Here is a 27,184-nt window from a genome sequence, read left to right on the forward strand (position 1 = left end):
TTCGTGACCTCGAGCTGAAACAAACTTGGGTTCTGTAGCAGGACAATGATCCAAAACACACCAGCAAGTCCACCTCTGAATGGCTGAAGAAAAACAAAATGAAGACTTTGGAGTGGCCTAGTCAAAGTCCTGACCTGAATCCTATTGAGATGCTGTGGCATGACCTTAAAAAGGTGGTTCATGCTCGAAAAGCCTCCAATGTGGCTGAATTACAACAATTCTGCAAAGATGAGTGGGCCAAAATTCCTCCACAGTGCTGTAAGAGACTCATTGCAAGTTATCGCAAACGCTTGATTGCAGTTGTTGCTGCTACGGGTGGCCCAACCAGTTATTAGGTTTAGGGGGCAATCACTTTTTCACACAGGGTCATGTAGGTTTGGATTTTTTTTCTCCCTTAATAATCAAAACCTTAATTTAAAAAAATCATTTTGTGTTTACTTGTGTTGTCTTTGACTAATATTTAAATTTGTTTGATGATCTGAAACATTTAAGTGTGACAAACATGCAAAAAAAAAAAAAAAAAAAATCATTACATTTACATTTACATTTTAGTCATTTGGTAGACGCTTTTAATCCAAAGCGATTTACAAGTGCATAGGTTCTACCATAAGTCAGAGCATCACATCCAGAAACTAGCAAAATACACAGGAAATGCTGTTCTAAACATAGTTGTCATCAGAAGTACATTTTTTATTTATTTATTTATTAATTTTTTTTGGGGGGGGGGGGGGTTAGACAAGGATAGGGATATCAGAAAGGAGGGGCAGGGGAAATCAGGAGGGAGGACTAAGGTAGAGTTTGAAAAGGTGGGTTTTAAGTCTGCGTCGAAATAGGGGGAGGGATTCTGCTGTTCTGACAGTGGTAGGCAAGTCATTCCACCACTGAGGAACCAGAACGGAAAACAGGCGTGAACGTGCAGCTCGACCGCCCGGTGCACGTAGAGAGGGAACCGTAAGGCGACCAGAGCTGGCAGACCGGAGTGGTCTAGCTGGGGAGTAGGGAGTGATCAGGGATTGTATGTAATGTGGGGCAGTCCCCTTAGCAGCCTGAAATGCCAACACTAGGGCCTTGAAACGGATGCGTGCGGCAATAGGAAGCCAGTGGAGGCCAATGAGAAGCGGGGTGACATGAGCCGACCTGGGCTGACTGGTGATCAGGCGGGCTGCAGCATTCTGGACCAGCTGGAGGGGCTTGATGGCACAAGCTGGGAGACCGGCTAGGAGGGAGTTGCAGTAATCCAGGCAGGAAATGACGAGCGCCTGGACTTTGCCGTATGGGAGGAGGAAACTACAAAGTCCTCAACAGTCAATGAGAGGTCGATTGACGGAGAGGACTTAGCAGGGATGTAGAGAAGCTCAGTTTTGGCAAGGTTGAGCTTCAGGTGATGGGAAGTCATCCACGCAGAGATATCAGTCAAGCAGGCAGAGATCCGTGTGGTGATTTGGGTGTCGGTGGGGAAGGAAATGAAGAGTTGGGTGTCATCAGCGTAGGAATGATAAGAAAAGCCGTGGGAAGAGATAACAGAACCAAGAGACATGGTGTATAGCGAGAAGAGGAGAGGCCCAAGAACCGAGCCCTGCGGGACTCCAGTTCGTAGGGGTTGAGGGTCGAAGACTGCGCCCCTCCAAGTCACCTGGTAGGAGCGACCAGAGAGGTAGGAGGAAAACCAAGCGAGTGCAGAACCTGTGACACCCATCCCAGACAGCGATGAGAGCAGAATCTCATGGTTGACTGTATCGAAGGCGGCTGACAGGTCGAGGAAGATGAGGACAGAGGAGAGGGATTTTGCTTTAGCAGAGTGGAGTGCCTCAGTGACCGCGAGCAGGGCGGTTTCAGTGGAGTGGCCACTCTTGAAGCCAGACTGGTTGGGGTCATGGAGATTGTTCTGGAGAAGATAAGTGGACAGTTGGGAGCAGACCGCCCGTTCCAGAGTTTTAGCGAGAAAGAGAAGAAGAGACACAGGCTGGTAGTTGTTCAGGGCAGAGGGGTCAAGAGTAGGTTTTTTGAGCAGGGGAGTGACTCTGGCCCTCTTCAGGGAAGAGGGCATGGTGCCGGAAGAGAGGGAGGTGTTGATTAGAGAGGAGAGAAAAGGGAGAATGTCATCAGATATAGATTGTAGGAGGGGAGAGGGGATGGGGTCAAGAGGACAGGTGGTTGGGCGGTGGGAAGTAAGGAGTTTCAGTGTGTCGGCATCAGAGAGGGGAGAAAAGGAGGTTAGGGAGTTGGGGAGGGTAGGAGGGTCAGCAGGGGTGGAGGGTTGGGAGAAGGAATTGCGAATAGCATCGACCTTCTTTTCAAAGAAGGAGACAAAGTCATCAGGTGTGAGTGATGAGGGGGGTGGGGGGGAGGGGGGGCCAGAAGAGAGGGGAAAGTTGAAAACAGTTTGCGGGGATTAGAGGCGGCCGCGTTAATTTTCGAGTGAAAGAAGGAAGATTTAGCTAGAGAGACAGAGGAATGGAGGAATCAGGAAGGGGGCAAGGAAGGGGGCAAACACTTTTTCACACCACTGTATGTTGAGACTATTGGTTAGCATCGTATGCTCGGTACAAGACCTTTGTATTTTCTTGTAACGGATACGCTGGTTCGAGATTGTTGAGTATTGTAATGTATTGTGTATCTTGTAACGATTCGGATTAGGTTACGGTCCACATAACAGTGATTGAGTGTTTTATTCTTGCACATATTTGTAGAAGAGACTACTGCTGACGGTTATATTGCTAGCCACATAAGTGGAGGCCATCATCCCACGTGGCTACAAGTCAGTTGTAATGTAAAATATGTTTTGCGTAAAGTACCGGTTTAATACATTCGGAATTGAATGTTGCTATTGTTATCATTGTGAGTCTTTTTATTGTACTTTTGTTTTGTTTTCATAACAGGACCACTACTGCATTTTGTTTATACTGAAGAGTATTGTAAATCATTTAAGATTCAGTAGTATCATTCATGTCAACGGCTGTAAAGGTATTAAAATGAGTTAATCTATTCTCTTAATTTCGTTTGTAAGTTATTCATTCTATTAATATTTTCCCACCAGTCGTGATAAATGCAGTATTTGAAAGTATTCCTGCAGTGTTTTATTCATAAATAACACTACTTTCATAACGCCGTCAGACAGTCGCTGCATGGACTGCATAATCGATCTTAGAGCGAGTCGGTGGGCCTAGTAAGGTCGCACGTAGAAGCTATCCCTTAAGCAACAGACTAAGTGATAGTTCGGGGAACACACTTAGAAAAGTAAACAACTTATAGTAAGGTATACCTATCGAGTCTTCATAAAACGCTAAGAGACACCGTTATCGGGAAACGCGGCCCTGGACATGTTGGTTTAGTCTAGCTATACATTACATTACATTAGAGGTATTTAGCAGCTCATTTCACTGGTTTCGCCATGGCATTTAGGAATATGGCTGTATTGAAAACACTGTGAATGCCGTGACTTCGCTAGTCTATTCTGTCAACAGCGGAGTCACATTCATGGGCTGCAAAATTGGCTATTTTGTTTCTACCGTGGCTAGTTGACTGCCATGAGCTACCTAATGGCCAGGACAGCTAGCTAGTCAACAATAAAATGCAGCGAACTACCGTTAGCTACATCTAGCTAGTAGCATTATATATGCAGTATAGTATACAGTAGCTACATTATCTTTACGGATAATTTATTAGCTACATTACTAGCTTAAAGTCAATTATAACCGTTGGCCGTAGTGAGGTGAGTGAGTTTGTCATATCTCCGTTTCTCTAGCGCAACTCATGCAAGTGGATCACAGTTGCACATGGTACTCGTTTACTTTTCTACATTTAAAAAAAATCAATTTACAAATATAAAGCGGACCCACTGTCACAGTGGCTCCGTTATCGTGTCACTACAGAGACGGTTACCTTCATCAAGCTGACGGGCTAACATTATGTTAGCGGCAATCTGTCAATGCTGGTTAAACCCGTTTCCCATATGAGTTTCCAATTCACATTTTCTCCAACAAATGTTAAATATCTGCAATGCCTTGCCGTGTCAACTCCAAAAAGCAAACATGGGAAGCTCATTCATTCATTATCCTAACCCGCTTATCCTGAACAGGGTCGCAGGGGGGCTGGAGCCTATCCCAGCATACATTGGGTGAAAGGCGGGAATACACCCTGGACAGGTCACCAGTTCTTTGTTAGGTGGACCCATATCTTTAATATTCTACAGTCCTTTCTGTGATTATCATGTTCCCGGCAATTGTTGTTGTGTTTCCAGTGTCGGGTGGCCACGCATTACTATAGACTGGCAGTTGCCACCCAGCTCATTTGCATAGCTTATGACTCAAAAACTATAAATTGTATAATTGAAAGGGGGTATACCTTTGTTAGGTGGACCCATATCTTTAATATTCTACAGTATGTTTGGTGAAATCATGTTCCCAGCAATTGTTGCTGTGTTTCCAGTGTGGGGTGGCCATACGTTGCTATGGACTGTGAGTTGCAATGAGCTGGGTGGCAACTGCCAGTCAATAGTAATGCTTGGCCACCTCTCAGCTCTTGGGGAGAGAGCCAAAGGAACTCATCTTTTATGGAGAAGTCTCGGCTCAGTTCGTTCATTTGAAAGATTGGTTCGAAATGATTGGTTCGTTCACGAACTGCCCATCACGACTGCGGCTGAGAAAAAAAAGCCCTGTCGCTAAAATACAGTTCAATGGTATAACCTATGATTTTCTTATGACCATTAGATGGTGCTGTTGTCCTTTGTTTCACCATAATTCAAACTCACCCGCTTGAATTCAGTTATTGTCATGAAATAAGATGACAGACGAGACCTACACAAGGGTAACATTTATATATATATATATATATATATATATATATATATATATATCAGTTTAGTCGTCAAATCTGTCGCAGAGTATAGAAGGGTCCGGATTCTTCATGGTAAGAAGACCGTGTTGCTAGGCTATCATTATGATCACCGGTCTAAATTCATATTCAACTTGGAATCGCAAGAGCTGCAGAACAAGAAGAACATGATTTCATATTGAATATCGTAGTTACATAAATACGAAGCAGTTTGTTGTTGATTCCTATTCTACAGACAAGGGTATGAGTGCAGTGAATATACTTGTATCAGGTCAAAGCTAAATATATGCATTGTGCTGTATGTACTACTATGACAAGCATTTGGGCGCCAAAATCAGTTGACATTGGCAATGCATGTAACTTAGACTACGATAAGCAGCTTTAACAGTGAAACGGTCGAAAAATGAACTTGAGTGCTGCATTTAGCTCTGTTATTTACCGTTAGCGATGTCGCAGTGCGATTTTGATGGGACATCCCCTTCCATTCATTTTGCTGGAACCTTTTCGCTGAGCTCTTTGCTACGAGTGTCGAGTACATACGACGATTGGGAAGTGGGTGGGAGGAGTTGGAGGAGTTGGATGTTTTCTCAGTCTGCCGCCAGGCTCCGGAACAGGTACGATTAAATGAAAGACCACATGCCGGCGCTTGCAAAAAGTGAAGCAACTAATGGCTGCATCGCCCAGCCCTACTGGGCTATATATTTCATATTAACTACAACACATGGCACAAGAGAGTGCGGTTTAAATATAACAATGCTGGGCTCTACCATGAAGTAGGGGACGTCTGTAGCTCAGTGGCTGTAGAACAGTTTAGCAGCACCAACTGCAGAGCATGTGAATAGTATCACTGACTCCCCTGAATGAGTTCACAGTGTCATATCACATTCAAAATAAGGATATATTCAATTGATCAAAAAAATGGACTCAATCACAGTCACATTATATATCGACCTCACGCGTGTTACATGGGTTATGGCTTACTATTCCCCCTATGTTACGATATAAAGCCAATGTAGGTGACATCAATGATTACTAAATATGCTGTAATTGTAATTGTAAAAATATACATATATACTAGTAAATGTTTTAACATAACATGTTTAAAAAAAGTTTTTTAATTGAATGAAATTTGTTTGAAATTGTGGTCATTTCTGACCCCAGGTGGTTCATTTGTGTGTGGTTCATATGTTGGTCGCTTGACAGTTAGTCATGTCTATTAATCAAATATTAACTTTTTGGACAAGGTACTGTTCTTACCAATACATTATTGGTATTTTAAGGCACTGCAGGAATAAAAATGTCAAATATTGTCTTTAGCTCATTCCCAAACAATATAGATAAAATACCACCAGTGAGCACTTTATTAGGTATTTATTAGATTTGTTGGTCTTCTACTGCTATAGCCTAATCCACTTTGTGTTCAGAGATGCCCCTGCTTACATTTAATGCTTACATTTCAGTAAACAAGTAAATAAAAAGTAATTTAGATGTAAATGGTTATAAATATTTATTTAATGAAATGTATAATTAACTTGTAGGTCAGTTGAGTAGGTCAGTTGAGAAGTTCCTATTAACACATATTACAGTATTAAACAGGCACACCACAAGACAATTGAAAAACAAAATTAAATAAGTAAATAAATAAGTCAACAAATGTCAGTGAACGCTCAAAGGGAATGGATGTTTCACAGGTGTGGGCATGGTAGTGGTGGTGGGGTGTCTTCTCAACTCACATTACATTGCATCCCACATATACATCACATATACAACACCACGACCTATAAATTAATTGTTGTTTTGATTTCAAAATTTCAACCCAAGGCTCTAAGCCTGCTCTGTCCACGCTGCTACTTTGACTTTATTGAGCATAGCCATTATTCTGTCCCTCATTTCTTTGGTTGCCAGGGAATACACAATGGGGTTAAAACACGATGGGAGGCTGGCTCCCAACGACAAGTGCACCTTTCTGTAGCGTGGATCGACGTGGATCGAGAAAAATTCAGTGATGTAGAGAGTTGTGTTCGGCCCGTAGAGCATTGCCACTAAAACGAAATGTTCTGTGCACGTTGCAAGTGCTTTGCGCCGGTTCTCCGTATTTTTCATTTTAAATACGGCTCTCAAAATACAGACGTATGACACGAGTATTAAACCAAGGGGCGGAAACGAATACAGAAAACCCACAGCGGTGGCAGCGGTCAACTGCAGTGTATTGTCATTGCACGCGAGACCGAGCACAGCTGTGGCCTCACAGTTAAAGTGGTCCACAGTGAGTGAATCACAAAAAGACAGTTTTGTTAAGATCACGACAATGAACAGCATGGTACTTGCAGTAAACAACCAAACTATCGCTAAAATCCAGACCATGCGTACGGGAGTGTTGATAGAACTATGCCTGAGGGGGAAACATATAACAATTAGCCTGTCATAGGCAAGTACACTGAGCATTACCGACGATAGTAGCAAAGCACCGTTATTAAAAAACATCTGTGTGAAACATGCATTGTAGGACATAAATGTTTCTCTCGTGAGAACTGTATTGATCGAACTAGGAATAAAGGATGTATTTGACAGCAAGTCCACAACGCCTAAATTAGCCACCGCAATGTACTTTGGAGTGTGGAGGCGATCATCCAACCATATAATGGAAAGGAGAAAGGAATTGCCAAAAACCGTCACTGTATAAACGAAGCCAAGGAAAATTAAATGTAAATGAGCCAACTTTAAATCCGTAAATCCGATAACGTAAAATCCCGCTGGTCTAATGATCGAGCCGTTTGTGATCGAAGTGGTGAGAATTCCCATTGCACGTGTGCGGCGTTCAGGATCTCCGCGTGACTGCTTGGCCCTGAGAGAGAAACAAATGAATCGCTCATGAAAAGATACAACCACGTCACACGTTAACGTTCTGTATCCATTGGTTAGTTTACATTATAGTACATTTCTACATACAGCAGGCGCTGTTATCTACACATGCAATCAATTTATTGAACTGTATAAGCAGCCTTCTTAACGCTACGTCGTTTGTAAGTTATACTTACGCTCTACTTTAATGTTTCCCGAAACGTTCTTAGCTAAGTATACCTTCTGTAGGTCTTACTTTCGTAAGGTCTGGATCACTCTTAGCGATACCTTATCGATGTTGTCAGCTCACTTCGCTAGTGGTCACCACTGTTAGGACCACAAGCCTCTGAAATCAGCTGTTGCTCTTAGTTACATCTCAATCTGTTAAGCAATATGTACACTAATAATTCTACAGTTGTAGTTGGCTAATAATATTACTAAAATACCACATCAATGGGACTGCTCATGCAAAGAATAAAAGTGTACATTACGAAGGATGCGTGTTGCACTTTATGGAACATGTTGACTAATTGCCTTTTAAATTATATTCATAAACTGACGGTTTCCCACTCTGTCTGTGGGCTGGAGCGATGTTTAACCATAGTTCTTTTTTTGTTTTGTTAGACACCGAAGTCCTAAAAGTGTAAAATAATTCCAATCCACGTCCTCTAACAATATTTCAATTTAGTTTGCTGTGAAGCTGTGGGACCGCTTCTTTCTTATTTTTTTATGCTTTTGGTGTTTTCGTGTTGGTGCGCTTTGCTTATTGGTACGCTCTTATTGAAAACATCAGCTCATAGAATAATGAATTACACCAGTAATGTGATGGTGCTTCTGGCAGATCAACCCTGATTGCATTATAACATTATAACTTTCGTCCTGCGACATTTTAAAACGACTTATAATTTGTTTTCTTTTGTTACATTTACAGCAAATGCAGATAATTAGAATTAAGCAGACACTGCGAAGTCACATATGTCCTAGTGGGAAATCTGCCTGTGCGCACAAGCGCAGATAAGCATGGCTTATATCATGTGACGCTTTCTAGATTTATAAAAAATTATGAAGTTAACTAATCGTTTGTAGTTCCAGATGTTTCTTTTTCTTGCATTTTCTTATGACTACTCTTACCCGTTTTCTGCTCGTTTAAGCCTGCAGTAAAAAATAAAGTTTGCCTCCTCTAGTTCATTCTTTGTTGCCAAAATCAACTGCCTAATGTTTGAAAATTAAAATTGTGACTGCTTGATAAGTTTGGAGTCTTCACGTCAAACATTTATCTCCAGGTTTAATAAAACGTTATACTACGATTCGAGGGTCACTGTTGCCAAAATCAACTGACATAATGTTTGAACATTAGTCTAGAAACATGACAAACTGACGATATAGCCAAATTGTATTGACAGGTATCATAAATAAATTATATTCGAGGATCTAGTGTAGCTATTAAACTTCAATAATGAATTTCACTCCGATTAATGTCGCAAAACAAGCGCAAAACATGTTATTGGTTGCGCGACTTGTGGCGGCACGGATGATGCAGTGGGCAGCACTGCCGCCTCACAGCAAGGAGGTCCTGGGTTTGAATCCCGGTTGGCCGGGGCCTCTCTGTGTGGAGTTTGCATGTTCTCCCCGTGTCTGCGTGGGTTTCCTCCCACAGTCCAAAGACATGCAGGTTAGGCCGATTGGAGAGTCTAAATTGCCCGTAGGCATGAGTGTGTGAGTGAATGGTGCGTGTGCCCTGCGATGGACTGGCGACCTGTCCAGGGTGTATTCCAGCCTTTCGCCCAATGTATGCTGGGATAGGCTCCTGATCAGGATAAGCAGGTTCAGATAATGGATGGATGGATGGTTGAGCGACTTCAGGCGATGTTCAGGCATTCATAAACTTTCACAATTTTCATGGATTTCGATCATATAGCATTTATTGAATCGATACAAACATGAAATTATATCTAATAGTGAAGAGAATTACAAATCCGAAAAACAAAGATATGACACACATTGCGCAAACCCTAGTTTACCGTTACTTTCGACCCATTCCTGTGTTACTTTCATTCCGCTCGGGGGTGACAAAAGTGTCATTGCACTCGGTCCGTTCTCGGCCTATTTATGTTAAACTCATATATCCTAGAATGAAAATTACAGTTGATAATAGCGACGGCCGTGTGGAAATATTTACACACAACCATCGCGTTTGGAAGAATAGCGTTAACACGGAGCTATTAAAGTCTACTCACCAGTTCTCTTTAGCAAAGGTCCGTGTTGAAAGCCGTTCGCCTAATGTGCTTCTCCGCTCAAACTGCATAATTTATATCCTGTGTGGGAATTCGCCCGGGACATCAATTCAAATACGCAACTGCCCTCCTTTGGTCTTGTGTGTAATCATTTTTGTGCATATAGAGGCGTTAACCAGGTCACAATTTACTTTGCATTTTGCCATTTAGCAGAACGCCATATTCAGACCGACATAAAAACTGCAGTTAAATGTACAATGTATTTACATAGCAATTTAGAAGATAATTTTTATATTAAATAACAAGTTCTATCTAAATGTTACTTTTTCACTTTGCCACATTTTACAATGGGAATCTACATTCAAATTAAGTAACAAACTATAGTGACAAAGTATACATCTAAGATGTAAATTTCACATTAAACATTTATTTGTGGACCAAAGATGTATTAAATAATATAAATACATAACTGCAAGTGAAATATGTGTTTTATTAATACTATTTATTGATATGTTAAATCTGGGATTTTTATATTAAATAATTCAGCTATATTATGTAGATTTTTACAATGGGAATCTACATTCAAATTGAGTCAATCTGACAAAGTATACAAGATTTACATTTAAGTTAAACATTTATTTCTGGATCAAAGATTTTGTTACAAGAAAGTAAAATCAAAAAACCATTCTACAATCTCAGTTTCATATATACAGTGGATAGAAAATGAATACACCCCCTTCGATATTTTTGTGTCTTGTTGTGTCACGGAATGTAAATTTTATGGATTAAAATGGGACTTGCTTTTCCCTGACCCAAAGAACACAACATACCATATGAATGCAGTGAAATTATTTTAATTTGAAAAAAAGAGTGCATTTAATGGACAAAACTGAAATTTCCTAATTTTTTAAGTATACACCCCCCTGAGTCAATACTTGGTGGAAGCATCTTTGGTAGCAATTACAGCTACCAGTCTTTTTGGGTAGCTCTACACAAGGTTGGCGCACCTGGACTTGGAGATCTTCCCCCACTCCTCTTTGCAGAACTGTTCAAGCTGTGAGAGGTTTGTTGGTTTGTGCTGATGGACAGCAACCTTCAAGTCATTCCACAAGTTTTCAATTGGATTTAGGTCAGAGCTTTGGCTTGGCCATTCCAGCACAACCACCTTGTTCTTTGCAAGCCACTCAGTGGTAGCTTTGGCCTTCTGCTTTGGGTCATTGTCGTGCTGGAATATGAATTTTGGACCCATTCTCAGTCTCCTTGCAGACTTCTTCAGGTTCTTCTCCAGAATATCCCTGTATTTGGCCTCATCCATCCTCCCTTCAATGTTGACAAGTTCCCCAGTCCCTTTAGATGAGAAACATCCCCATAACATTATGCTGCCACCACCATGCTTCACAATCGGGATGGTGTTTTTTTGGTGATGAGCGGTGTTGGGTTTTCGCCAAACATAGCGTTTGGCATTCATGCCAAAAAGTTACATTTTGGTTTCATCAGACCACAAAACGTTCTGCCAGTTTGTTGCAGGTTCCCCAAGGTGTTCTTTTGCAAATTTCACGCGGGCCTCCTGGTGGACCTTTTTGAGAAATGGCTTTTTTCTTGTCACCCTTCCATACAGGCCAGATGTGTGCAATATCTTTGATATAGTTGTATGATGGACAAGTTTCCCTCTGTTGGCCATAAAATCCTGGAGCTCTTTCAATGTTGCCATTGGATTCTTGGTAGCCTCTCTGACCAGTTGTCTTCTCTCCCGGTCATCCAGTTTAGATGGACGCCCTGATTTTGGCATACTGTGAGTGGTGCCATGCACTTTCCATTTCTTAATTATGGTCTTAACAGTGCTCCAAGGTATCTTCAAAGCCTTAGAAATCTTCTTATATCCCTCACCTGATGTGTACCTTTCCACAACTTTGTCACAGACTTCTTTTGTGAGATCTTTGGAGCCCATGCTTCTGCCTTTCAGTGAGCCTGCTCTTGCATACTATGGGACCATGGGAAACAGCTGTTTTTATTCATGTCATCAGGTTAATTGCTGTGATTTCACACAGGTGTGCTTTTTTTAGCTATTGTTTCATGATTCAGGAAAGGGGGTGGATACTTATCAAACCAATTTATTGCAATTGTTCATTTTTAATTAATGTTAAAACAATTTTTTTATTGGTTTATCACTTTGAAAGGGTTAAGTTCTGTATGTAGATTTGTAGAAAAAACACATAGATTAATTGCACTTTAATTACAGGCTATATGTCAAGTAAATCTGAAAAAATGTTCAGGGGGTGTATTCATTTTCTATCCACTGTATATGTTTTTTGATATTTGATAATCCAGTCGTGAAATTCAGATGAAAAAGCTTCAGCAGAGAAGGGGGGAAAGGACAGTGAAGTGGCGGTGTCCTGGGGTGGGGAGAACAGACGGGGAGGCGATGGGTTTTCCCCCTCCTGTTCTCATAATATGATATTTTCCGGTAAGTGTGAAAGGAAAATTAAGGGAATGTCGCTGTTTTGTGGAACATGGTCTCATGTACTGCAAGTTGCATTAGGCCTATCAGTCGCGGAAGCTTGTTGTGACGGGCACCAGTACATGATTTATTGTTAACCCTCCCCAAATAAATACAAACTTACTAACGTAATAACTAATGTTTATTTCTGAAACAGGAATCACGACCCAAAACAAAAGCTAATGTTAACTCTGCCCTCGAGTCTGCTTGTAGCTAGCTAATCACACACACACACACACACACGCACACACACAAACACACTGCTAGGTGACTATTTGTCCCATACCTTGAGTGAAAATAACTACGTTGCTGGGTTAAACCTTACCAAAACATTGGGTTATTCCATGGCTCATTGCAATTACTACTTTTATCAAAGGGGGGGCGACGTGGCTCAGGCAGTAAGAACAGTCGTCTGGCAGTTGGAGGGTTGCCGGTTTGATCCCCTGCCTGCGCTGTGTCCCTGAGTAAGACACCTAACCCCAAAATGCTCCTGATGAGCTGGTCGGGGGCCTTGCATGGCAGCCAATCGCCGTCGGTGTATGAATGGGTGAATGGAGAAGCATCAATTGTACAGCGCTCTGGATAAAGGCGCTATATAAATGCCTGCCATTTACCATCAAAATTAATTATTGCTATTATTATTATTATTGTTGTTGTTCTTATTATGCAAAACACATGCCAACAGACAATAGGCTCACAAAAGGAGCTCACAAGAAACATTGCTTGTACATGCAGTTTAATGAAACGGTGGTGTAAAATAATGGTGTAATAATTAACAAAATACCTTGACTTGCCTGACTTCAGTACTTAAAATATCAATAGCCTACAGTAGCACTGATTGTCGTTTTACATTAGCTAACATTAGTAGGCCTATACAATAATCGTTTAGCTATGAAAGCGCAACTTCCCCAATGCTGACAGTGCTGGAATTGTTGACTGTTGACTGTTTACTTGTTCGGGTGCAGTTACCTCATGTAACACTTCAAATACCGTAGGAGCTAGGCTGAATTTAACAAACATTTCTTAACTGTCTGTATAGTTACTAGACTTTAGATAGAGTTTCGGAAATCAAATTAATTCTTATTTTCCTCTGTTCAAGTAACGCAAGCACTCACCAAATATACAGTTGTGTTCAAATAAATAACAGTGCATTAAAAAAGTGAATAAAGTACAAATTTTTTTAAATTGCTTTTAGTTCCATATTTCAAATGTAGTGGAAACATTATACATTCAATTCCAAATAATTAACAAATGTAATCAAGTCTAAGTTATTCTTTTACAGGAAGCAAAGAAAAAGAATATTAATCTGTTAAAAAAAATGGCAGTGTCGACATTTTTCTCTTCAAACTCAAACACTTGCTATATAAACATTTTTCAAGATTTAACTTCACTTTAAATTACTGAACTAATATTTAGTTGCATAACCATTGTTTTTGATAACTGCTGCACGTCTGCATTGCATTGCGTCAACCAACTTCTGGCTCAATTTTTGAGTTTTGCTTCAGAAACTGCATTTTTAATGTCACCCACAAGTTTTCAATGGGGTTGAGGTCTGGGGATTGAGCTGGCCACTCCATTACTCCAATCCTTTTTGTCTGGAACCAAGATGTTGCTCACTTGTGTATTTGGGGTCATTGTCTTGTTGAAACACCCATTTCAGGGGCATTTCCTCTTCGGCATACGGCAACATAATCTCTTCATGTATTCAAACTGATCCATGATCCCTGGTATACGAACCCTGGCATGCTTCCCTGTCTTCACAGTGCACTGTGGCTTGAATTCAGTACCTGGGGGTCATCTGACGTACTGTCAACAACCACGAGCCCCAAACAGACCAATTTTACTCTCATCAGTCCACAGAATGTTACGCCATTTCTATTTGGGCCAATCGATGTGTTCCTTGGCAAATTTTAACCGATTCTGCACATGCCATTTTTTCAACAATGGGGGCTTCTTGCTGATAGCAAACGTCTTCTAACTGTAACAGCACTTACAGGTAACTGTAGATCATCTTTGATCTTTCTGGAGCTGATGAATGGCTGAATCTTTGCCATTCTGACTATTCTTCGATCTGTTTTAACAGTAGTTGCTCATTTTCTTCTGCGTGTTTTGGGTTTTTGTTGCCATTTTAAAGCATTTGAGATCATTTTAGCTGAGCATCCTATAATTTTCTGTACTAAGTTTTCCCTCTCCAATCAACTTTTTAATCAAATGACATTGTTCCTCCGAACAATGTTTGGAATGGCCCATTTTACTTAGCAATTCAGAAGGAAATATATTTTATAACAATGTGTGAAACATTTTCTTCCCTTCTTCCTCAATAAAGGACAATTAATGACACCTGTTTTTTCACAGAATGAATGAATTCTCAAATTTAACTCCACAGTGTTATTATTTTGAACACGCCCCTTTCATTGTCAATTACTGAAACAAGCAGCGTGCATGTCATGACAGTTGGGCCTGTTGTTTTTCTATTACACTACTACAAGTAAATTATTTGCCATTCAGAAATATTACTACTAGTAATAACATTGGTTCATCCGGTCACTGATGTTGTACTGCAATTTTTTTTCACACAACTGTAGCCACATAGACTCTCTGCAGATCAGAAACATTCAGTCATGTCAAGGACTCACATTGAAATAATACAACACTATAAATAACGTAATAACATTATTTGATGTCAGCACTTTCGGAATTTGATATCAACTTTGGGAAGTTGTTTGGTAAATCAGGTTTGGTCAATTTGATATCAAGTTTCATTAAATTTGATTTCAATTTCTGGAACTTTGATATCAGCTTTCGGAATTTCCGGGTGTCGGTGTGGTATTGTTGGCGGGGTGTCTTCTATTTCCAAGAAACTCAACAGAACAGCATTGCTTTTCACTTATACATGTTCAACACAAAGACCTAGAAATTGATTTATAGTTATTCATTTGAAAATTTACATTTTCAACCCAAGGCTCTACGCCTGTCCTGCCCACAATGTTACTTTGACGTTCTTGAGTATAGCCAGTATTCTGTCCCTCATTTCTTTGGTTGCCAGGGAATACACAATGGGGTTCAGACAGGACGGGAGGCTGGCACCCAATGACAAGTGCACCTTTCTGTAGCTTGGATTGACGTGGAATGAGAAAAATTCAGTGATATACAGAGATGTATTCGGCACGTAGAGAATCGCCACTGTAACGAAATGTTCTGTGCACGTTGCAAGTGCTTTGTAACGGTTCTCCATATTTTTCATTCTGAATACGGCTCTCAAAATACAGGCGTATGATATGAGTATCAAACCAAGGGGCGGAAACGAAAACAGTATAGCCACAGTGGTGGTAGTGGTCCACTGCAGTGTATTATCATTGCACGACAGACTGAGCACAGCTGTGACCTCACAGTTAAAGTGGTCCACAGTGAGTGAATCACAAAAAGACAGTTTTGTTAAGATCACGACCATGAACAGCATGGTGCCTAGAGTAAACAACCAAACCATCGCTAAAATCACGGCCATGCGTACGGGAGTGTTGATAGAACTATGCCTCAGGGGGAAACATATAACAATTAGCCTGTCATAGGCAAGTACACTGAGCATTACCGACGATAATAGCAAAGAACCGTTATTAAAAAACATCTGTGTCATACATGCATTGTAGGACATGAATGTTTCTCTCGTGAGAACAGTATTGATCGAACTAGGAATAAATGATGTGTTGCACAGCAAGTCCACAACGCCTAAATTAGCCACCGCGATGTACTTTGGAGTGTGTAGCCTATGATCTGTCCATATCACGGAAAGGAGAAATGAATTGCACAAAACTGTTATTGTAAAAACGAAGCCGAGGAAAATTAAATGTAAATGAGCAAACTTTAAATCCGTAAATCCAATAACGTAAAATCCCGCTGGTCGAATGATGGAGTCGTTCGTGATCGAAGTCGCGAGAATTCCCATTGCACGTGTTCGGCATTCAGGACCTCCGCGTGACTGATTTCTTCCGGACCCTGAAAGAGAAACAAATGAATCGCTTATGAAAAGATACAACCACCGTCACACTTGAAGCTAACGTTCTGTATCTACTGGGTTATTTGCATTATAGTAGAGCAGACGATGTTATCTACACTTACACATATTGCATTTTGTCATGCAATCAATTTATAGAGTTGTTTAAGCCTATTTTTCCGGACGCAGTTCAAGGCGAGTAGCCTATGTTTTTAATTGTACATTGTGAGCAGCCGAACATAGAACTCACCCCTGGAAGCCCAGTTCCCCCAACCAATTAGAGTCAAACTCACATTGTCTCGGCCAGTTCATAAATCTAGACTACAGAATATATTTAGAGTTTGGTCGGCTAATACACGCTGCAACTTTTATTTTTAGCTCTTAATTTATCATTCTAAATATCATCTCCATAACTATACAAAATAACTGTTCAGCTAATGTTTTCAGAAATGTGTGTTTTGCTGAAACTGCCAAACTAATGAGATGTGTTAATCCAAGCATAATTGATAAAAAAAAGAAAAGAAAAAAAAAAGCCTACGATTATTTCCTTCTGGGTGATACCGGAATTCGTGGATGTTAAAATACAGTGAGCGGTTGGTGAGCTGAAATTGTTGGTGGACAAAAGTTTCCTTTCAATGCCTCATTTCCAAAGGCCAGCGCGTGGAAATAGTTACGCTCAGCCATCGCGTTTGAAAGCATAACGTAAAAACTTAAAGACTAAAGAGTTATTAAAGACTACTCACTAGTTCTCTTTAGCAAAGGTCAGCGTTGAAAGCCGTTCGCCTAATGTGCTTCTCCGCTCAAACTGCATAATTTATGTCTTGTGCGTGAAATGCGCCTACTTGGAAATTCATCAGGGACGTCAATTGAAATCCGCAACTACCCTCCCTTGGCTGTCGAATGTGTAATCCCTTTGCTACCTATGGAGGCGCTGATTAGGTCACATGTGCCATTTAGCAGACCGCCGTATTCAGACCGACGTACAGAGAACTGCAGTTTAATGGAGAGTGCATTTATTGCGCAATTTAGAAGATAACCGTGCTCATGGGTAGTGCCCCCACCTCGATATAAACGTACAATTGTTGAAGCTGAATGAATTGATCTTGCAACACAATTATACACTACTGTTCACTCAGAGCCCGTTATAAAAAATGTATTTACAAATTGACTTTGAACAGGGTGCTTTCTCACGCAGTCCCCTTTTTGGTTTTGTGACATGCTACAATTGAATGATTTTAAGAAAAATGTCCAGTGTTAATTAGATGTAACAAGGATAATTATTCTTAAGTATTCCACGTTTCATGTTTCAATTATTTATGCTACATTATTTCAAAAATATCTATACATGCCATGATGAAGCCAGGCTCAGTAAAGATCTAAGATACATTAATTGCATTTGACGGTTTATAAACTTGAAAAATAAACATTTTGCATACCCATTGTGCTTTTTTTCTCAGATTAAGAAATCTGCTAATATAAAGTTATAGGGTATTTGTATTAAATATGAAATCTGTGTTACAAGGAGTGGCATTGGTTATGCCAGCAGCGGCATAAAAAAAAAAAAGTAATGACAGAGCATATTTTTATAATATTTTCAAGTTGAAAATTCTGCATAGTAATGAGAGAGCATAGAAAATGATGTCTGCCAACTTACGGGGGAATGCGTCCAAACAAATTGCGGGGAATTTCATCATGCAAGAAGGTGACCTAAAACACACTGCCAACACAAGAAAGGACTTCATTAGGGAGAAAAACCTTAACCCAAGTGAACATGCATTTCACCTCCTGAAGAGGAGATTGGAGGGAACCCCCCCCCAAATAACATACAATGAAAATAAAATATATATAAATACAAATAAAAACAACTGGAAAAGGCTGCAGTAAAAGCTTGGAAATGCATCACAAAAGAAGAATGCAATGGTTTGGTGATGCAGTTATTGCAGGCAAGGGATATGCTACCAAATATTAAGTGTTATTTACTTTCATTTACTTAAATACTCTCTGTTCAAATACTAAAAATTGGGTTATCTGATACCGAAGGTGCTATCTTCTAAGTAGTTTAACACATCTAGGTGCAAATACCAAATGCTTAAGACCTCCGCAGTAGCTAATTGTCCTCCTCCCACCCACTGTAAGGAGCTTCAACGCTTCCTTAGCCCAGAGATCCCTGGATAGCAAGGTCCATCCCTGTCCCTTCTTCTCTCACCGCCTCTCACCCACGGAGAGATATTTTAGTTTGGCTAGGTAAGGTAAGGGGTTTGGTCATACTTTAGCTTTGTTTGTTTGTTTGTTTGTTTGTTTGTTTGTTTGTTTGTTTGTTTAAAAAAATTAAAATAGGCCCTGGTCCTTATCTTTGTTGTGCAGGTAGAAGTTGAAATTGTACTTCCCTCTTGGGTCTTTCAGCGCACTTATCCCTGGTTATGGGTATGCACTTTGTTGTACGTCGCTCTGGATAAGAGCGTCTGCCAAATGCCATTAATGTAATGTAATGTAATGTAATGAGAAAGATTACATGAAGTTGGAATTCAAGGAATGGCGCCATCTGCAGCAGGGTCCACCAGAACATAACGCCTGAAGCACCTCTTCAAATCGATGGAGAGCCTCCCACCATCCTGCCTCCCTGTATCCTGGTCGCTGCCACACAGTTTGACAGCCCTGGGGGGGGGGCTGTCCTGTCCCGGACGACACTACCAACCGACTGTTCATTCCTGAAGCGGTCCGTCCGCTTTTCCTGCAGTGGGCTCTGTACTAACCTAAACTACAACTTTTGGTAAAAAATGAACGGTCAACGAAGCATCATTGAAGGTACGTACACATTTAAGTACGTACACTTAGTCGCCCTGCCCAAGCTCCCTTTCTCTAAAGAAACTGCTGAACTTCTGTTCCTACACGTCTTCTGCCTGCACGGCCTTCCCCTGGAGGTGACCTTGGGCCATGGCCCTCAGTTCTCCAGTCAGTTCTGGAAGGCATTCTGCATGCTCATTGGAGCCAAACTGAGCCAAACCACAGTTCTCGACGGCTTCCACCCCCAAACCAATGGGCAATTGTCAGTTGCATCTCAAATACACTAATTCAGAAACATTTCTGCACATTTGTGAAACGTAGCCTTTGCTGTATGTCGCTTCCTAAGAGTGTTCGCATTGATAAACAATTATTTCCCACTGTAACATCTGTAAGAAATGTATTGGTAATAAATATGCCACCTGGAAACGGTTGGTTGAATAAATTCATCCATGCATGTTTACTTAGGCAACTGAAATAATGGTAGCTGCCCTGCTTTTTAACAGACTGGTTTTATGTAGGCAACAACCAGTGGTAGAGCACAATTCTGTGGGGCTTCCTCACAATGTTGGGACATATTGACTTACAGTAAAAACATTTATCCTGTATAATTTATCCCGTTTTAAGTTGCAAAATATGTTTGTTGCATATGAACCACAAAAACAATCTGACATTTCACAATATGGGTAGGATGATATTTGTAATAATAACGACACAAACATATGCCTAAATATTTTTTGCATGGCCTAATTGGGGAATTTAAGGGAATTCAAGTTCCGCTTTCTTGATCTGGAAAGTGCTAGATTTTGTGGGTGGGTTTTTCATAGTAGCCTATTTGGGTGTGAGCATGATGATATCACCCAGGAATGTGAAAAGACTTCTGCTGAAACATACATTGTTGTATACTACTCTGCGGGAGTGGAGGAGGGGGGGAATTTTAGCCGTTTTGTTCCTACACTTCGAAAAATGGGACAATCCAATGGAAGGACTCCACAAAGATCGGCTTCCGGGGCACGGAGTATCTGACCTCTTTTAAGATGGCAGTTAGCTCAGCTAACATTGGCTATTGATAGCTAGCTGGCCTGTTAGTTACTAGTAGCTAGCGACACAACAGTACAAAGCTGTAATTAAGCTATTGGACTTAAACAAATATATGTGTTACTGTTACCCCAAATAATGTGTTACTTAGCTAGCTAGCTATCGATCTGTACTTCAGGCTTAAGTTGCCCTGCTGCTCTAGGATCTGATTTAAGTATCATTATGTCTTTACATACTCATACTTTACACCACAAAAAAACAGCATCTCTGGTTAGTCTGTAGCTATTCTAGCCATCAAATGTCTATTGCCGTGTCTTGTCTGATTAGCTAGCTAGCTAGCTTTATGCTGAGCTAGTCTATATCTGCTTGGTGGTAAAGTAACGTTAACATTACTAAGTAATTGCGTTAGCTAGTTAGCTATGTAAAATAGGACAATTTTGCTACGATGACAACTATTGTTGTACTTGGGGTATTCTGGCTTGTACTTGTGTATGATCTGCACTTCGTTGTACGTCGCTCTGGATAAGAGCATCTTCTACATATAATGAACAAACGTTAAAAAGTCCCCTTGCAATGGCATACGGTAGCTGAACTCCTGCAAAATCAGCCGCCGCAATGCTTCCGGACAATTACCGTAACTTCCACTATTTCATTTTTGACTCGGTCCGGAAAAGGCGGAAAAGAGTGTGGTTCATGGGCTTGTTGGCTACTTCATTGAATCTCTTGCTGCTGTGATGTTCACGTGTAAGGGCCATAATTTATTTGATAGGTAACAGTCTTAAACTACTTACGGTTCTCTTTTTTTTTAAATGGTCAAATACAAATGATATAAGTCATTAATAGTTCTAGTGATTATAGCAAAGTTTACAGTTTATTCAGAACGCAAGTGGAATATTGTAAAAGGCAGATTTTGAAATGGTTTACTTTCTGAAAACACAAGATATCATCAATCAAGGGAACAACTGTTTATATAGATATGATTACATTACCTTCTGGTAAAAGAAAGTCTGGAAATTCAACCCAAAAACGATGTTTAAGGTGAGAGATAATGTCATAATGGTTGGCAAAATCCGAAATAAAAAAATAAATAAATGCACCCAGAACTGTACGAGCATTTATATTTTGATGATGGAGCCTTAAAGCAATAGTTCACCAAACAATTATCAGCTGATTTCTTATCTCGAAAATAGTCTAATTTAGAAAGTAACAAGACACATAATTGATCAATTTTAGCAACAAAATACCTACCTAATTTATTTCTATAAATTATATATTTCTGCGCTCCTCTGAAAATAATCTATTTGGTTGTTGATTCTCAGCAGCCTGCCCTGTGGTAGATGTTGTTTGAAGTACCCACAGCAGGTATCAATGCCTTGTGTGTTGGAAGCCTTGTCAGTGCATAGGTCAAGGTAATGTTCTCAGTGCTTCTGTGAATTTCCTGTCCTTTTCGGCTTTTGCCAATCATTAACTCTTCTTTAAAACGTAGTTTTTTGGTTGAAGTAAAAAATTAAATTGTATCACACAATTCAATTGACATCAAAGCATTCATACCTTCCATTTCAACAAAATAAGGGGGAAAAAAAGGTAATTTAAATGTCAATGGTTTAATTCGATTTTTTTTTTTACATAAAATGTATCATTCGAACCAGGTTGGTCAGTTGAGGAAAGTTTTTACTGTATTATATCACGGTATTACACAAGTACACTACAAGACAATTGAAACACTCTACGCCTGTCCTGCCCACAACCTTACTTTGACTTTCTGGAGCATAGCCAGTATTCTGCTCCTCATTTCTTTGGTTGCCAGGGAATACACAATGGGGTTCAGGCAGGGCGGGAGGCTGGCACCCAACGACAAGTGCACCTTTCTGTAGCGTGGATCGACGTGGAATGAGAAAAATTCAGTGATATACAGAGTTGTGTTCGGCACGTAGAAAATCAACACTATAATCAAGTGTTCTGTGCATGTTGCAAGTGCTTTGTACCTGTTGTCCATATTTTTCATTTTAAATACGGCTCTCAAAATACAGGCGTATGATAGGAATTTAAAACCAAGGGGCGGAAACGTAAACAGTAAAGCCATCGTAGTCGTAGTTGTCCACTGCAGTCTATTATCATTGCACGATAGACTGAGCACGGCAGTCATTTCACAGTTAAAGTGGTCCACAGTGAGTGAATCACAAAAAGACAGCTTTGTTAAGATCAAGACCATGAACAGCATGATGCTTGCAATAAGAAACCAACCTATCGCTAAAATCCAGATCATGCGCTTTGGAGTGTTGATCGAACTTTGCCTCAGTGGGAAACAAATAGTAATTAACCTGTCATAGGCAAGTATGGTGAGCATTACCGTCGATAGTACCAGAGAACCGTTATTAAAATACATCTGTGTCAAACATTCATTGTAGGACATGAATGTATCTTTCGTGAGAACAGTGTGGATCGAACGAGGAATAAAGGATGTATTGCACATTAAGTCCACAAGGCCTACATTAGCCACCGCTATGTACTTTGGAGTGTGTAGCCGATGATCCAACCATATAACGGAAAGGAGTAATGAATTGCAAAAAACCGTTACTATATAAACGAAGCCTAGGAAAATGATATGAAAATGAGCAAACTTCAAATCCGTAAATCCAATAACGTAAAATCCCGCAGGTCTAAGTGTCGAGTCGTTTGTGATCGAAGTGGCATGAATTCCCATTGCACGTGTGCGGCGATCAGGAGCTCCGCGTGACTGCTTTCTTCTGGGCCCTGAGAGAAACAAATGAGTCGCTCGTGAAAATATACAACCACGTCACACAGTTCCAGACGTGTGGCCTATATTTTTTTAATCGTATATTGTCAGCAGCCCAGCTTGGAACTCACCAGCTTTGCGTTGTAAGCCTAGTTCCACCTAACAATAAGAGAACCAAATTGCCCCGACCAGTTGATAAATCTGGACTAGAGAACATGTTTCAAGGTTGGGCGGCTAATACACGTTGCAATTTACGACTTTTAGTCGTTTAATTTAAAATATCATATCTATCACGCTAAATATGCCAAATAATTATTAAACTGTTCAGCTTAACTATGGAAATACATTCAGACAAAACATTGGGTGTTAGAGAAATGTGTATTTTTGCTCGAACTACCAAACCAACTTGATGTGTTAATCCAAGCATCGTTGACATTACAAAAAAAAAAAAGAACGCACGTTGATTTCCTTCTGGGCAATACCGGAATGCAAGTATGATAATATACAGTTAGCGGTGGGTGAGCTGAAATTGGGGGTCTACAGAAGTTTCCTTTATATGTATCATTGTCGAAGGTAAACGCGTGGAAATAGTATACGTATCATTGTCGAAGGTAAACGCGTGGAAATATTTACACACAGCCATCGCTTTTGAAAGAATAGCGTACAAACGGAGCAATTAAGACTACTTACCAGTTCTCTTTGGCAAAGGTCAGCCTAGTGTGCTTCTCAGATCAAACTGCGTAATTTATATCCTGTGTAGTGTGTGAAATACGCCTACTTCGTATGGGGCATCAATTAAAATCCGCAACTGCCCTCCCCTGGCTGTCGAATGTGTAATCCCTTTGGTACATATAGAGGCGTTGATTACGTCACAGTTTGCCTTATTCAGACCGACATACAATGTCGGTCTGAATACATGTATTTATCGAGCAGTTTAGAAGATAACCTTGCTCCTGGGTACAAGGGCAGTGCCCCGACCTGGGTATAAATATACAATTGTTTGAAAGTCCCCTTTGTCGTTTTGTGACATGCTAAACTTGAATGATTTTAAGATAAATGTCCAGTGTTAATTAGATGTAACAAGGTGTTCATTTTTCTGAAGTATTTCACGTTTCATGTTTCAGTTATTTACCCTCATATGCTCAATTATTCCAGAAATACATATATATGCCATGATGATGCCAGGCTCAGTTGTCATTTTGCAGAGAAATCTGAGAATACAAAGTTATGTAAGTAGGGTATTTGTATTAAATATGACATCTGTGTGATTGGTTATGCCAGCACTGGCGCCATTGTCTGGTGACGAGCAGGTAAAGCTTGTGCAAACGTTACCCAAATGAAATTATGTGGCTTTTGTTTCACCAGGCAGTGTGGCATTGATGAAGAGGGGAACAGAGACAATTACAATTGTGGGATGAATGAAGTTAAATCAAGTCATACATTTAGCAAATTACCAGTTGACAGGTCGGTTCTCTGGAAAAGAGTCAAAGTCCAGGGCTGGTGAATATATGAAATATGGTTATATTCCAGTGCAGAAGAGCAATGCACAATACACAGCTTAACACATTGCAAAAACATCTCCTGGTCAGTTCAATCTTTACACATTTTTCACAGGAAGAGGGCTTGTTCTGTCAGAGGCCATAAATAAAATGTTGACACAATGCCACTGGCCCCTCAGAAGTCACCAGATACCGACTCGGCCGCCTCCCAACTCTCTCTAGTTCTGAGTTGTTAGGTATCTTTGCAGGGTGTATTTATTCTTTGCAGGGTGTAAGCAATTCATTAGTGTTAACATTAGCCAATACATATTTATCATTCATTAATACTATAATATAAGTCTTTGCTAATATAAATCATTGTTGTTAATACATTTTTATTATTTGGTATACATGTTACATAAGTTTTAATAATAGAACAATCTCTCTCTATCTCTCTCTATATATATATATATATATATATGTGTATATATTCGTTCAATATCGTTCAATTAATTAAGACTATGCTTACTTCTGTTTTTATTACTTCTGTTTTTATGACCAGACGAGCTGCTGCATTCTGGATAAGTTGGAGGGGTCTGATGGCGGACGCTGGGAGGCCAGCCAAGAGGGAATTGCAGTAGTCCAGACGGGACAGAACCATCGCTTGGACCAGGAGCTGGGTCGAGTAGGGGGTGAGAAAGGGGCGGATTCTCTGTACGTTGTATAGGAAGAACCTGCATGACCGGGTCACCGCCGCAATGTTCTCGGAAAGGGACAGTTTGCTGTCCATCACCACGCCGAGGTTCCTTGCACTGGGTGATGGCATGAGTGTGGTATCCCCGAGGGAAATGGAGAGATCCAGATGGGGAGAGGTATTAGCAGGGATGAATATCATTTCAGTCTTACCTGGGTTGAGCTTTAGATGGTGGTTGTCCATCCAGCTCTGGATGTCACTCAGGCAAGCAGAGATACGGGCTGAAACCTGTGTATCAGATGGTGGGAATGAGATGAAGAGTTGGGTATCGTCTGCATAGCAGTGGTAGGATAGCCCATGTGCAGTGATCACAGGGCCAAGGGAACAAGTGTAAAGAGAAAAAAGAAGCGGGCCTAGGACTGAGCCCTGGGGAACTCCTGTGGCAAGGGGCCGAGGTGTCGATACTGTACCATCCCAGGCAACCTGGAAGGAGCGACCAGAGAGGTAGGACTCAATCCAGTCCAGGGCTGTGCCACAGATGCCCATTGCTGACAGGGCAGACAGGAGGATGGAGTGATCCACAGTGTTGAAGGCAGCAGAGAGATCTAGAAGAATGAGGACAGAGGAGAGGGAGGCTGCTCGTGCAGCATGAAGCGACTCACTGATGGAGAGGAGCGCGGTCTCTGTCGAGTGGCCCGATCTGAAGCCAGACTGATGGGGGTCTAGCAGGTTGTTGTTAGAAAAGAAAGAAGAAAGTTGAGTAGAAGCGGCTCGTTCTATGGTTTTAGAAAGAAAAGGAAGAAGAGGTACCGGGCGGTAGTTCTGGATGATGGAGGGATCCAGAGTAGGCTTTTTTTTAGCAGCGGAGTGATGTGGGCCCTCTTGGAGGATGCTGGAAAACAGCCGGAAGACAGGGAGGAGTTGACAAGGGAGGTGACAAATGGGAGAATGTCAGGTGTGATAGTCTGGAGAAGAGAAGAGGGGATAGGGTCAAGGGCACAGGTTGTAGGGTGGTGGGAGAGCAGGAGTTGAGAAACATCAGAGTCTGTAAGGGGGGAGAAAGTGGAAAAGGAAGGGATGGGCCTAGAGGGGGGGGAAGGGCACAGTAAGGGGGGCGGTGGTTGTAAAGGATCTGCGGATGACTGTGACCTTCTCATCGAAAAAATCAGCAAAGTCATCAGCAGCGAAGGAGGACTGAGGTGGAGGAGGCGGTGTGTTGAGGAGAGAGGAGAAAATGGAGAAAAGTTTCCGGGGGTTAGAAGTGGAGTTCTGAATTTGTGTTTGATAGTATTTTGCTTTGGCGGCAGTGACAGCGGAAGAGAATGCCGCCAGGAGAGACTGGTAAGTTGTGAGGTCTGAAGGGTCTCTGGATTTTACCCACTTCCTCTCCGCTGTGCGGAGGCTGGTCCTGGAGGTACGGAGGGTGTCAGATATCCAAGGACTGGGGGGGATGTGCAAGGCGGCTTTGAGACAGGGGGACAGAGAGAGTCAAAGGCAGAGGAGAGAGATGAAAGGAGGGTGGCAGATGGAGAGTCAGTGGGGAGTTTGGAGAAGGATTCGAGAGGGGGGAGTGAGGCGGTGACAGTGGTGGCAAAGGAAGAGGGTGAGAGGGAGTGGAGGTTATAGCAGGCTGAGGAAGTGTGGGTGGGAGGAGGGGGAGGAGGATGGGGAGGAAGAGGGAGGGAGAATGAGATGAAGTGGTGATCAGATGTATGCAGAGGGGTAACCGTGAAATCGGATCATGAGCAGTTCCTCACAAAGACAAGGTCTAGGACATTGCCCGCCTTGTGGGTTGGAGGAGAGTGTTGCAAGGAGAGGCCGAAGGAGTGGAGTAGCGGTAGGAAGGCAGCAGCCTTCAAGGTGGATGTTGAAGTCTCCAAGGAGAATCAGTGGGGTGCCATCCTCAGGGAAGGAGCTGAGAAGGGTGTCTAGCTCATCAAGGAAGTTTCCCAGGGGCCCTGGAGGATGGTAGATAACTGCAATAAAAAGGTTAGTAGGGTAGGATACTGCAACAGAATGGAATTCAAAAGTGGATATGGACAGGTCAGAGAGGGGGAGAA

The 27,184-nt window shown here is 41.3% G+C and overlaps 1 protein-coding gene across 1 annotated transcript; it reads right to left on the reverse strand.

The window, feature by feature from the left end:
* Nucleotides 1-794: 794 nt before the first annotated feature.
* On the reverse strand, nucleotides 795-25,721 carry LOC133132363 (uncharacterized; the record flags this gene model as incomplete). Its single annotated transcript, XM_061247756.1, has 3 exons — nucleotides 795-1,259; nucleotides 25,095-25,412; nucleotides 25,608-25,721. Coding segments are annotated over 3 exons (897 nt in total), but the record flags the coding sequence as incomplete, so codon positions are not given.
* Nucleotides 25,722-27,184: the final 1,463 nt, after the last annotated feature.

Source organism: Conger conger, chromosome 7 (genome assembly GCF_963514075.1).
Source record: "Conger conger chromosome 7, fConCon1.1, whole genome shotgun sequence".
Classification (NCBI taxonomy): Eukaryota; Metazoa; Chordata; class Actinopteri; order Anguilliformes; family Congridae; genus Conger; species Conger conger.